The 13,819-nt window shown below is 36.7% G+C and overlaps 1 protein-coding gene across 7 annotated transcripts in view; it reads left to right on the top strand.

The window, feature by feature from the left end:
• The window catches only part of LOC120417700 (slowpoke-binding protein-like), a 113,412-nt gene extending 102,016 nt beyond the window's left edge, over positions 1-11,396 (top strand). For 4 of the 7 annotated variants that reach the window (XM_052711315.1, XM_039579871.2, XM_039579865.2 and 1 more), the window contains 2 exons: positions 1,786-1,928; positions 8,742-11,396. In XM_052711315.1, coding sequence (XP_052567275.1) covers positions 1,786-1,928; positions 8,742-10,470 — 1,872 coding nt within the window. In that variant the 3' untranslated portion in view covers positions 10,471-11,396. Of the gene's footprint in view, positions 1-1,785; positions 1,929-2,534; positions 2,660-3,752; positions 3,911-8,741 lie in introns of those variants that run through there. The other 3 variants (XR_008212679.1, XM_052711316.1, XM_052711317.1) reach the window with 3 other exon arrangements.
• The last annotated feature ends 2,423 nt before the right edge of the window (positions 11,397-13,819 follow it).

Here is a 13,819-nt window from a genome sequence, read left to right as displayed (position 1 = left end):
ATTACCAAAAATCTATTGAATAAAGTAAGTAAGTAAATCTTTCCCAGTTCCTGAGGGGAACACCCTTGAAGAGTATCGGGGCCGGCATTTACAAAGCGGATTCAGTGGCAGTTTCATTCTCAACTTAATGTTAATATGTTAGGGTTAATGTTAACATTCCATAGGTCGCCTTCCTAAGGTGTCGTGATAAGGTCCAGTTTGTGGCGATACACTACCTTCCCTTTACTAAGCAATCGAATCCAGAAGAGAAACGATCACCAGTTTTGTTGGTCCGAGCCGGGATTTGAACCCCGATCTACCGCTTACTATGCGGGAGCGTTACCACTAGGCTACGTGGCTCGGTCATAACATAGAGACCACCAAGGCCTATGGTTTTCAAGGGCAACTTCTCGTTTTCAGTTTTAATATTTGTTAATCAAATAATTTATAAAAGTCCATTAAAAAAAACCTTTTAATCCAAATTTTGAAAAAGAGCGAAGGAGCCGTTCAAAAGAGCGGCTCTTTTTTAAGAACGAACGAAAATGAGCGGCTCCAAAAAAAGAGCGGTTTTGCCCACCTCTATTAAAAAATAATTAAAACCTAAAATATTATTTAAACTGTATAAAAAAAAAAAAAAAAAGTGCTAAACATAACATTTTATTTCCTTGTTTCTTTTATAGGGAAAACAGGGAATGGCAGAAAAATAAAAATGACTAAATTTTCAATTTCATTCTTGTTTTTTTTAGGGAACGCTAAAAAAAGGGAAAACGCTCAAAATTTAAGGAAAAAAACTAGAAATTCATACGCATTTTTTTTTTAAATATTGTGGACTTGATAATTAATTTTAAAAAAATATGTTGATTTGTCAGGATGTCAGTTTATTTATGATTTCCATTTTATTTCAATGATTTTACCATTTTTTAACATACCATCATCAGGGGTGACATTGGGTCAGGGGGTGAGTTTGTGTCATACAAATTTCAGTTTTTTTGTATGACCCAATCTTACCTCCAGACCCAATGTCATCCCTGATGACGGTATTTGTAATTGCTAAAATTCAGAACAATCTTGAATCTATTTTGTAACTTTTACAATTTTTTTATTTTTTCACGATTTAAATAAGTTATTTTGATAAATAAAAATCAACTTCTAAATTTTATTAAACCACATCAAAAAAAGTTTATTTTGGGGAATTTTCGACCTCTTTCGATTTCTTGAGTAACCAGCCTAGGTTATTCTCGTTCCCATAAAAAAAATCTGCTGAGTATTAAAAAATACACACTTCCATTGCAATTAAATATGATTATCAAAAAAAAAAAATCAAGACCATGCGCATATCAAAGAACATACAAAACTTAAGCAAATCCGGGGATAACTCATTTGTGGTTTTGAAAGAAGAATTTGCGAAATGTCAAACACACATGTCACCTGTTCACCTATCAGTCTCATTTATTTTTTACCAAATTTGAGAGTTTAATTTCAACTGAAAATACCGACAAGCCCGTAAATCAATAACAATTTAAGGTGATTAAAATTCGTTTTAAATTAACAATCAGTCCCAGTGTCAGTCAGTGAGCAATTGAAATTTCATAAGAAAAAAATGGATTTAATTTGTTTCCAGTCTGTTAATAGAATGTTTGATTTGTTTAAAAAAAGAAGATAAATTTAACCTCTATCGGCAAAATTTGATAGAAATCAAATGAGCAACATTTAGTTATATTTTTTCTTAATAACCATGCGCCTCCATCAAGTGCCAACATTGTAACAAAGCACCCATAACTAAACATTCTCCCATCTCATTCACAGTCCTTTAAACATGGTTTGAGTAGCTCGACGCTGAGCCTGCTGAACGCCGTACGGAGACGACAAGGTGCGATACTAAGTGGATCATACAGCGAGGGCAGCTCGCCGTGCACGCCACCGTCGACGCCACGTGAGCGGAAAACCGGGTGTGTAATTCCTGTCTGACCCCGTGCCAATTACTCCTTCTCAGCTCTGTTTCACACCCACAAACACAAACATTTCACGAATCAGCACCCCCCAACTCAATTTTCCCCAGCCTTCGGTTCGAAATTTTCAATTTTCCGTTTTTTTTTCTTCGCAAACGCAACTTTCATGTTTTTTTCTTTTTTCTTGTTATGTTTCGAAAAGAAACAAAAAAGCAATTTGCTTCCGTTGCGTAAAAAAGCATCAGCGCTTTCACTTTAATGTTCCGACGCAGTCCAAAAACGAGCGAAAACGATTTTATTTTATTGCCATTACACCGCCCACCCCCACTTTCCTCGCAAAATGTTTTGTCTGTAAATGAATATTTGTATCCTTCCTGAGTTGTTCAAGAAGAACAAAAAGAAAAACCGAAATCTCACTGACATTCTGTGTGTGTCTTTCTCTTTCTCTGATTTCTTCCCCAAAATTTCCCCCCGGTTTCCCTACCCGTCAAAATAACACAAAAAAAAACTCGTCTTTATCATCCGATGTTATGCCAATTTTCGCACCCCCACCAAAAAAAACGATGACGGCGATGATTATCGGAAACTCTTGAAAAAAAAATCTAGTGAACTTTCCCTCGAAAGCAAGCAGAAAACCATGTAGCAAACATGTAGCGACTTCCTCGCCCACCACAAGCTCACTTTCCAGCGACGGAAGCAGAAGATTAAACGATTGCGTGGCCACCCCCAAGCAGCTCATCCCCTAACTAGCAGCAGCAGTTACCACAAGTTGAAGTAACTAGCAGTAAATTGTGAATTCTAGAGGCTAGAAACGAAAAATAGTGGTTTGGATCCAAAAAGTTGGCCAAAACTAATCTCATAAATGTCAGATTAAAATCTCTAGAAAAATTCAAAGCTATTAGGAGTTTGATAAATTCGTAGCACTCACATTTCAGAGAGGGAGATAGTCACTTTGCTTATTTCAGAGAATAACACCCAACACACACACTTACACCAAAAAACTAAAACCAATCGATTCAGAGAAGTAAGTAAGTTTGTTACTCCACCTAATCAAAGTACAATGTTCGTCCTTACACTTTTGTTACTTAATTTCGCATTCGCATCGTACGCCTGAACGCCTGTTGCATTATAGTTAGAAGTTATCTTGAAACAAAAAAAAATCAGCACAGAAACACCATCAAACAGTGATAAGCAAAAGTTGTGGCTTGACTAGCGGGGGAGATTCTCTTTTTTTTTGCACAAAGTTAGTCCCTAAAGTACTCTTGAGCAACCATGCTTCTCCACAATCTACACTTTTTTGAAAACGATTTAATGGAGACGCTTGGTACTTTTGCTAAACATCCCTAAATAACTTGGCGTATTTTGTCCTATTTGGCATAACATTCGTTTGATAAAGGCAAGAATCCATTTCCAAAAAAACAACACTCAAACGTATACTCAATTCCCTTTGAATATTGTCAAAACAATCAATACATAAAATATTCAACTCTAACAATGACGCCGAAACTTCATCTCTAGAATAGATAAATACTAAATGTTACAGATTTTTCTCGAATCATCAACCCCCTAAAACTTCATGTTTTCCAAAATCGATGTTGTAGTGGACAATCAATAAAGTGTTAATAATCAAAACAAAATCTGACCCCCAATAATTTGCTGTTTTATAGGTGTTCCGAAGCAAATCCCTCATCCGCATGAAAATTCATCACTCACCAAAAAAAAAAATCATTTATTTTTTTCTTACTTTCTCTCTTATTTCTTCTTGGTTACTCGTTGTTCAACCCATTCTCTTATCGGTTTCTGACACACCACCACCTTCTTCAGCAACTATCACCATTATGACGCGTTTGATTTTCGACTGGCCTGAGCAAAACTGTGGAAACAAATGAACAATTCAATAGAGAGTGTTAAGTTTCCCATTCCGATTGACGTGAAACCGACAGTCAAACACACTTACGGTTAGGTTGTGCTAACATACTTAGGTAAGGAACTAACTGCTTTGAATCGAGTTTGCAACTAACTAATCTGTATCTGCTAGTGTGTGGTAATCTTTTGAAAGAATAAATCGGGAGAAATTACTATTTTTACTGCTTGATAAGGTTTTGAGTGATTTGAAAATATATTGTTGTAAGTTTCCCAAAAAAATATTCAATTTTATTCACCATGCGTCTCCACAAAAACATGGTTTCATCTGCAATTCAATGGAAACGCATGGTTATTTGTAACTTCTCATTAGGGTGTCTCATATTGGAGTTCAGCTCTCAAAAGTTTGATTAGAATATCAGGAATAATATTTTCTCAGACAAGAAAATTTCTCATGGCTCCTTTTTACAGAATCACATTTTAGTTCATTTCTAACAAGTACTAAATATACCAAACTTCGACAAGAAGAATTTTAGCGCATGCATTGAATCTCGCTTTCTAAGAATGAATCAATGGAGGCGCCTGGCATTTGTACCAGAAACATTAGTAGGGGACCTATACCCTTTCTCAGCCTATTTCCATTATCGGCCTATCAGCACTTTGATCATGAATTACAGCTTTCATAAAGTGTTTTTGACTGTTCCAAAGTAATAAATAACTATAACAAAAGTGAGCAAGCAACTCTCCATTGATGATACATCTGAAAATGTTGATTTATTAGCGAAAAATGGCAAAACTGATGAGAATTGGTCGAACGGCTTAGAGTGATTAAAATGGGTATATTTCCCCTATGTGAGCAAATCTCCCGGAAATGAATTTTATTTGTATTTTTTTATTAGACTCAAACTTTGTGGGGGCCATTCCGATGACCATGGAAGCCATTGTGTCTTTGGTTCACCCAAACAAGTCTCCATACAATTTTGGCTGCTGTCCTTACAAAAATGGTATGTAAATATTCCTAAAAATACATGGAAATTTTGTGCAGATTTATAAATTAAGTTGTCGTTACTAAAATTCAATTCATTTTTTTTTTATTTCTTCAATTTGTTTTAGGGGACCAATTGTCTGATTTTAAAACAAAACATTAATTTTCGCCTACTGAAAAAAATATGTGCAATATTTTTTCAATATAAGCTAGATTCTTAAGTTTGAAAAGTCTCTAAAATATTGATTTTTCGACCATTTTAAAAAGAACTGAATTTTAAAATTTTGGGATAATTTTCGGAAAAATCGGAAAATTTTACAAATGTTCTGTTTTTGAACACCGAAGATCTGACGAATGCCTGTTGAGCTTAGTCTTAAGAAAAAAAGGTCAAATTGGATGACACAATGGGCACTTAATTTTATAAATGTTTTTTCTTTGCATGGCTGTATCCCAGCACTTGTCCGATTTTGAAAGTCCAGAAACAAAACTTATAGCGAGTATTATCAGCTGCTCGGAAAAATTATTTTCAAAAAAAGACAAAGATTGACACTGTTCTAAAATCTCAAAAAAATCCTGTAACTTGGAAATGATGCATTTTATTTAAAAAATGTAAATTCAAAACTGAAATCAAATAATTTTTCTTCTAAAAATCGAAGTACATAATTCTTTGACTCAAAAGTTGCGAGTTTTTGACTCATACAAAAATGGTAGGTAAATATTCAAAAACTCATATCTTGTGAAGGAATATTCTAATCGATTTGGTGTCTTCTGTTGTAGATATTGATGAGGACTATTCATTTAGAAAAATACATGTAAAACATTTCTGCCGATTTTAATTTTTTTTTGACAAAAAAAAAACAATTTTCCAAAATCCATATTTTTTAAGTATTTGATTTTTTATATGATTTAGGGAACAAAACCTCGCAACTTTTGAGCCGGGAAAAATGTTGGCCGCCGAGTTATTATTTTTGTAAAAAAAATCTAAAATTTACACATAATAAACTTGGAATATTTTTAGAGTCTACCCTTGTAATTTTTTTTCTGAATAGCTGAGATAATTCTCATTAATTTTCGTTTTGGAAATTTAAATGTCGACCAGTTAGTTGCTGGGATACAGCCTTGTGAAAAATAAAAAATGATAAAATTATTTTCCCTCGGTACCTCAGCCAACATTCGTCAGATTTTCAATGTAAAAAAACGAGTATTTGAAGAATAATCTAATAAGAGGTGGGTAAAAAAGAGCGCGCCGCTCAAAGAGCCGGTTCACTAAAAAGAGCGAATGAACCATGGCTCACAAAAAAAAGAACCGCGGTTCTTTTTTAAACTCCGGTCTTTTAAAAGAACCGTTCCAAGATATAATGATTTTTAAACTTGTAATAAATATAATTTATTGAATTTCGAACTGATTGTAGTATAAAATTTGTTTTTAGGATTGAAAATGCAATTCCAAATTGAATAATAATTGCTTATACAAATTGATCCCAATATAGCATTGCTGCCAAACACCACTTAAAAGTTTTCAAACTCATTTTCAGTTTCCTACTTTTCTTTGAAATTCCAAAAGGTAAATGATTTTCTAAACAAAATGAAATAACTTTTCATTGTACAACTGATCGTACATTAAAGTATAACCCGAATACAAATTTGAGCATTTGAAATTGCTTAGCATTGTAAATTATTAACAAAAACCTACTAAATATCTGAGAGATTTTAGAAAAAAATAAATTATCTTGCCCGCTTAAACCTTAGCGTTTATAGACTTTATCGTTTAAATCAGAATGCAGAAAAGAGTTCGCATGAACTGAAAAAAATGAAAGTTCAATTTTGAATAGAAATCTTGACCTAGAGACCGCCAAGACCTTTGGTTTTCAAGGACATCTTCTTGGTTTTGAATTTTTTTCAAGTGATTTATAAATGTCCAATGTGAAATAACTTTAAAAATCACACTATTCTTAAAAATAACATTTTTATCAAAATTTTGAAAAAGAGCGAAAGAGCCGTTCAAAAGAGCGGCTCCTAATTCTAATCTTAAAAAAAATCTAGCTGATGTTTGAAAAGTCCCTATTTTTTTTACCTTTAGAAATATTAAGTTTTTTTCAGAAAGAACGGAAAAGATTTTTTCAGCAAGTTTCTCTTCTTCTAATTGTCCGACAGTTTCAATTAAGAATCAAAAATTAAGGAGAATTTTCTCAGGCATTCGAACAAATAAAATGGAAAATTAGGAATTGTAATAAATAAAAAAAAATGGAATTTTAACAAATTTAAAATGTGCCATTTTTTACCATAAATCAGGATTAGAATCAGGCCATAACTTGAAAATAATGAATAAAAGCACTTTTGATTGCAAATGCGATTTCATATCATAAACTGACTGTCAGTTGTTTCCAAACTGATCTACTGAAATTTCAGTCAATTATCTGTCAAAATCGAACAAATCTATTATCTGAGAATTCAGTAAAATATCAATTGCTTTAAATCAGTTATTTGAAAAACAATGTCAATTTGCGCATAGCTCAGTACAAAGTATAGTATGTACAATAGGGTGACAATAAAAAAAATCGACATCAGAGATACCCTCTGACTCGATTCCTAATGCAAAAATAAGTATCTGTGCCAATTTTGAGCCAAATCGGTTAAGGCTAAGGGGTCGCTTTTCATCGTTGAAGTTTATATGGGGAAAATCACGTAAATGTATGGGGAAAAACATCGATTCAGTAATTTTCTGCTGGGTGGCGCAGGTCTCGCCCAAAATTGTCCAAGTGTGAGATTCTTGTAGGAAATTTTATTACCTACAACTTTGTCGAAGGGTGCAAAACGATCCGAGTTGATCCTGATTTTTGGTGATTTTTATAGAAAAAAATATTTTCTTATATACTTCCTATATACCCTTTGTATACTTTCAAGTATATAAGCCGATTTCTTTTCATCGCATTGCTAATAACTCATCAGGATCAACTCGGATCGTCTTGCACCCTTCTACAAAGTTGTAGGTTATTAAATTTCCTACAAGAATCTCACACTTGGACAATTTTGGGCGAGACCTGCGCCACCTGCTGCAAAAATCCTGAAGCGATGTTTTTCCCCAAACATTTTTGCGATTTTCCCCATATAAAATTCAACGATGAAAAGCGACCCCTTAGCCTTAACCGATTTGGCTCAAAATTGGCACAGTTACTTGTTTTTGCCTAAAGTATCGATCCAGGAGGTATCTTTTGCGATTTTCCGAAATTTTCAATTTTTCTTGTCACCCTAATGTACAATCATGCCAGATATCTTAACCGACTATGTTTTGTCTGATTTCGCATAACGTCATCTTTAAACCAATTTTTGTTAATATTCATGACGTATTCAACTGTTTAAATTGTAGTCATTCCAAGAATCACCGAATATTAGTGTTGTAGCTTGTACAAATAAAACGCTCCATTTATCGTCATCTCCAAAAGTTATATTAGTATCGTGGTTCAAATTTAGACTTTTCGACGGCTTAAAAGGGATTAATCTCTCTTTAATCTTCAACTCTTAGTAAAATAAATTAAATGTATGAGTCCTTAAAACTTTATTGGACATTTAAAAAAAAACTCGAGAATTGAGTTCGAATTTGAACCCCGTTAACAGCCATCCTTAGCTTTGTGTTCACGTGTGTCCTCCTTCAACACCTCATAGCATATCTATCTGTTAGTATCGTAGATTAGCTTTGCCTCCACAATCATACCATAACTATAAAAAAGTAACAGAATCATCCCATCACCCCTGTGTATATTTCACCCCTTCTCAGTGATTAACAGAACGTAACGTAGTTTGATATATATGCTAACAATTTCAGACCCCTTCTCGAGTGTGTGTGGTGAGCAAGTACCGGGTGACAAAATCAGCTTATGTTGTGTTTTTTTCTTTTTTCTATTTCTCTTTTCATTGTTTGTTACCACCACCACCAATCGACAACATCATAACAAAAAAAACTATAGTGACGTAGAATCCTCCGATCTGTCTAGTAGTGATTCCGAAGATCTGTTAGATGAAATAGTTATAGCATCAGCCCGCATCGACGATCCCGCCCATTACGACCCGTTGGCCTCGCCGATACATTACTGTGACAATAACGTTGTACAGTCGTCGGACGATAACAGCAATAGTAACAACAACACAATCATTCGTATAGATTCGATCGAGTCGCAGGGCTCGACGTCGTCGTCCACTGGGTCGATACAGCTGCAGCAGCTGAATCCGTCGTCCGCGTTCAAAAATCTCAAATCGCGCCGCATGGAGTACAGCCGGCGTGGGATGATCCTGGGGCTGAGCAACCCGTCGCAGGACTCCGCCTTTGGTTCGATGACCGACGGCGAGTCGTCCCGTGCGTCCAGCTTTAAGCTGAGCAGCTTTGCCTCGATGAACTCGCCGATCGACGAGGGCGTCGAGGATCTGCTGGTGGAGGGGGCTGCTTCAACTTCTGCTGCGCCACAGGTTCCGGAATCGATCGCCACCACGATGGCGGGGTTGAAGTACATCGATTCGGCGGGATCGTCACCGTGTCACGATCACCACGCTCACGCCTCGTCATCGCGAGACATTTCGCCGAATCACTCCGCGTCGTCGCGGTACCTGGAACCGCCGAAGCTGATCATCAACAATCACTCCTCGTCGACGACCAACACTTCGCTGTGCTACACTTCGTCCCCGCTGCGGAAATGTGCCACGACGGAGGTGTTTTCGCAAAAGTATCGCGTGTCGTCGTTCGAGGACATGTCCTACTCGTCCCGAGTGGCGCAAAAGTCCATCAAGAACAGCAGCCGCAAGATATTCCGTTCGTTCGAGGAGGAACGCCGCATCGACTCCGCCTTCATGCCCATCGACACGACCCGCTCGACCAGCGTCAGCAGCCGACTCAGCCAACAACTCAAGCAGCAACGTCAAGCGTCCCCGTCCTCGCCGTCGTTGCAGCATCAACTCTCGTTACCACCGCTGTTGACACCGACGTCCCCCAAGCAGCTAATGCCACCCGCTCAATACAATCAACTCACGAAGAAGAAGAACGCCTCGTTCCAGAACCTACAAAGCATCGCCGGCTCGTCGCGGGACCGAGTCTGCCAGTGGCGGAACAAGCTGATCAAATCGAACGAATGTCTGTTTGAAACTTCCTTCAACATGTCTCCATCGTCGACGACCCAGAGCGAGATCGACCGGCTCCTCAGCTCAACCCACGAACTGCCCACGAGCACCGGAAGCGCCGTCGAAGTCGAACGGTTCATCCTGACGCCGGAACCGGTCGTCGTCACCGCCAATCCCACGCCCCCCTCAGCCCGAGGAACTCGCGCCGATCGCCAGCAGCAGTTCAGCCTGGCCAAGTTCAAGCACAGCACCATCCTGGACAGCATCTCGCTGGAGGACTTTTCCGAGCCAACGACGACCAGCTGCTCGAACTCGACCGAAATCGAAGCCCGCAAGCTGGAGAGCTCCTCGACGGACGACACGAGCGACCAGGACAGCAGCAGCGTTACGGACTCGCTGCTCAAGTCACCCCTGCTCGGCGGCCGACGGAGCGCCTCGGACGTGCGCAAGTATCTGGACGAGGGCGGCACCGGCACCGGAAGTGATGCGGGGAGTGGCTTCGGCAGCGGCAACGACGAGAAGACGCCCCTGCTCGAGGGCATGGAGCTTTCGCCCATCTCACCAACTGAGTCGGAACAAATGTTGTGATAATATAGTAACTCTGTAAACTATTTTTCTACCGATTTTAATTCTGTTCAATATGAGGTACTAGTCTAGGGAAATGAAGAAAATAGAGAATCAAATCTAATTTTAGCAAATATTAACAATTTAAACAAGAAAAAAAGATCCAAAAAACAGAATGAAAAAAAGTGTTCCGCTCTACAGAAGAAAAAAAAAAGAGGAAACGAAAAAAAATCACCCACACTCACACAGTCACACGAGAAACATACAGGTCTTTTAGGGAATTTTTAGTCAAATATTCTCTATAAATAACAAGCTAGCAAAACCAACAAAAAAAACTAGCGAAATTCCAGTAACCAGCGCGTCGTGACGCGTCGTCGTCGTTGATGTTCACTAAAAAGGGGCGTAATAATGAAAACTTAAAAGGTAGCTCAATTTTACCACGAAACACTGCAATAACTAACTACCGGAACTAGGACTTTAACGATTGGTTCGCACTCTCGATTAGGTTTGATCAGCGGAGGTCGCTTCGAAAAATGTTTTTTTTTTTTCGTAGTCAGATATTGAAGAACTGGCCTCTCTGTCTTGAGTTATGAGCACATACCAGAATAATCTTTATGTAAGATTTCAAGACCAAATGTCATAAATTTGCTTGAAAGCGATTTTTGGAATTATCTTAATACCAATCTGCAGATATATATCTCGAAGACGTTTTTAACTAATCAGAAATGACGAAGATCTGGCAACCCTGTTACTAGATATAAGTACTGAAAACTCGTGAAGCTTGTCTAGTTTGTATTTTGTAGTACTGTTGTTCTTCGGAACTATTAAGTTCTACCTTTGTTGGTCTAATCGTAATTTTATCATTTTATTAATAAGGCCCTTTTTTGGTTATTCCTGGCCAATATTTGGAAATTTTCACAAAAACTTAAATCTATTTGGGTAATTCTCTACCAACTCACACGAAATCGGGAAAAGTTGCCCCGACCCCTCTTCGATTTGCGTGAAACTTTGTCCTAAGGGGTAACTTTTGTCCCTGATCACGAATCCGAGGTCCGTTTTTTGATATCTCGTGACGGAGGGGCGGTACGACCCCTTCCATTTTTGAACATGCGAAAAAAGAGGTGTTTTTCAATAATTTGCAGCCTGAAACGGTGATGAGATAGAAATTTGGTGTCAAAGGGACTTTTATGTAAAATTAGACGCCCGATTTGATGGCGTACTCAGAATTCCGAAAAAACGTATTTTTCATCGAAAAAAACACTAAAAAAGTTTTAAAAATTCTCCCATTTTCCGTTACTCGACTGTAAAAAATTTTGGAACATGTCATTTTATGGGAAATTTAATGTACTTTTCGAATCTACATTGTCCCAGAAGGGTCATTTTTTCATTTAGAACAAAATTTTTCATTTTAAAATTTCGTGTTTTTTCTAACTTTGCAGGGTTATTTTTTAGAGTGTAACAATGTTCTACAAAGTTGTAGAGCAGACAATTACAAAAATTTTAATATATATACATAAGGGGTTTGCTTATAAACATCACAAGTTATCGCGATTTTACGAAAAAAAGTTTTGAAAAAGTTACTTTTTGCGTTTCTCTTTGTTTCGTCGTCCGTGTCTGTCGCGGGTGACCATGAACGGCCATGATCGATGACGACCAACTTTTTTAAAACTTTTTTTCGTAAAATCGTGATAACTTGTGATGTTTATAAGCAAAACCCTTATGTATATATATTAAAATTTTTGTAATTGTCTGCTCTACAACTTTGTAGAACATTGTTACACTCTAAAAAATAACCCTGCAAAGTTAGAAAAAACACGAAATTTTAAAATGAAAAATTTTGTTCTAAATGAAAAAATGACCCTTCTGGGACAATGTAGATTCGAAAAGTACATTAAATTTCCCATAAAATGACATGTTCCAAAATTTTTTACAGTCGAGTAACGGAAAATGGGAGAATTTTTAAAACTTTTTTAGTGTTTTTTTCGATGAAAAATACGTTTTTTCGGAATTCTGAGTACGCCATCAAATCGGGCGTCTAATTTTACATAAAAGTCCCTTTGACACCAAATTTCTATCTCATCACCGTTTCAGGCTGCAAATTATTGAAAAACACCTCTTTTTTCGCATGTTCAAAAATGGAAGGGGTCGTACCGCCCCTCCGTCACGAGATATCAAAAAACGGACCTCGGATTCGTGATCAGGGACAAAAGTTACCCCTTAGGACAAAGTTTCACGCAAATCGAAGAGGGGTCGGGGCAACTGCTGTGTGAGTTGGCGGAGAATTACCCATTTACTTATAAATTAAATAAATTGACTACGCCTTCCTACAAAACAGAAAATAAACAAAATTGAAGCATTAAAGTTATAATTTCAAGATCTAATTTTTCTTAGATTCTAATCTAATTCTAATCTAATAAAAACTTAACATAAAAAGCGAATTATCCAGTTTTAAGATTATACCTTCGATTAACTAGTTCAAGTAGTCATATCTCCGGATCGGCTGAACCAATTTCAGATCCAAAAAAGTGAAAATCCATAAACAGGAGTCTGAAATAGAGGTGGGCAAAACCGCTCTTTTTAGGAGCCGCTCATTTTCGTTCGCTCTTTTGAACGGTTCTTTCGCTCTTTTTCAAAATTTGGATGAAATGGGTTTTTTCAAGAATCGTGTGATTTTATAAGTTTTTTCACATTGGACTTTTATAAATTAGGCTGTATCAAACATTTTTTGAAGTTTATTATGTCCCTCAACTCTGGTCAAAGTAGCAAAAAAATAACAAGCCATGGCATAAAAATTTTAATGAAAAAAGAGTTTTAAAATGCATTTTACACATCCCCAGTTGCATTGCAATCATTAGATTTCAAAATATCGAAGTATTGATGAACTTATTTTTTAAGCCAAAAAAAAACTTTTTGCATTACTGTGCAAACGGAATTTCACAAAAATTCAAAATATTTTTGATCGATCCCAAAATGGTTTTTAATTTGTTTTCAGTTGATAAGACTTCTGTTTCCATTAAAATTTGGAAGTTTTTTGAAAAAAATATTGTATTGCCGCCTGATTTTTTGGACCGCTTTTGAAGGGGAGGGGTGACATAAACTTTGAAAAATGTTTGTAACGGCCATATTTGATGAATAAAATAAATAAATCTGAAAACGAGAAGATGTCAATGAAAACCATAGGTCTTGGTGGTCTCTTTGTTAATATTTCTACTCAAAACTAAAAATTCGAGTAATTGAATGGCATCCAAACTGAAATCTAAGATGCTGGAAAAATTGCCATTGATTTTATTGATTGATTGCTGATATTTTATTTGGCGAAAATATTATGTGATTTAATAGATAAGGTCTTCAAACGCTAACGTTTAATCGGACA

This window comes from Culex pipiens, unplaced genomic scaffold (genome assembly GCF_016801865.2).
Source record: "Culex pipiens pallens isolate TS unplaced genomic scaffold, TS_CPP_V2 Cpp_Un0001, whole genome shotgun sequence".
NCBI classification, from domain to species: Eukaryota; Metazoa; Arthropoda; class Insecta; order Diptera; family Culicidae; genus Culex; species Culex pipiens.
Note: the sequence above shows the minus strand (reverse complement) of the source record. Positions and strands in the feature narration are given on the sequence as shown.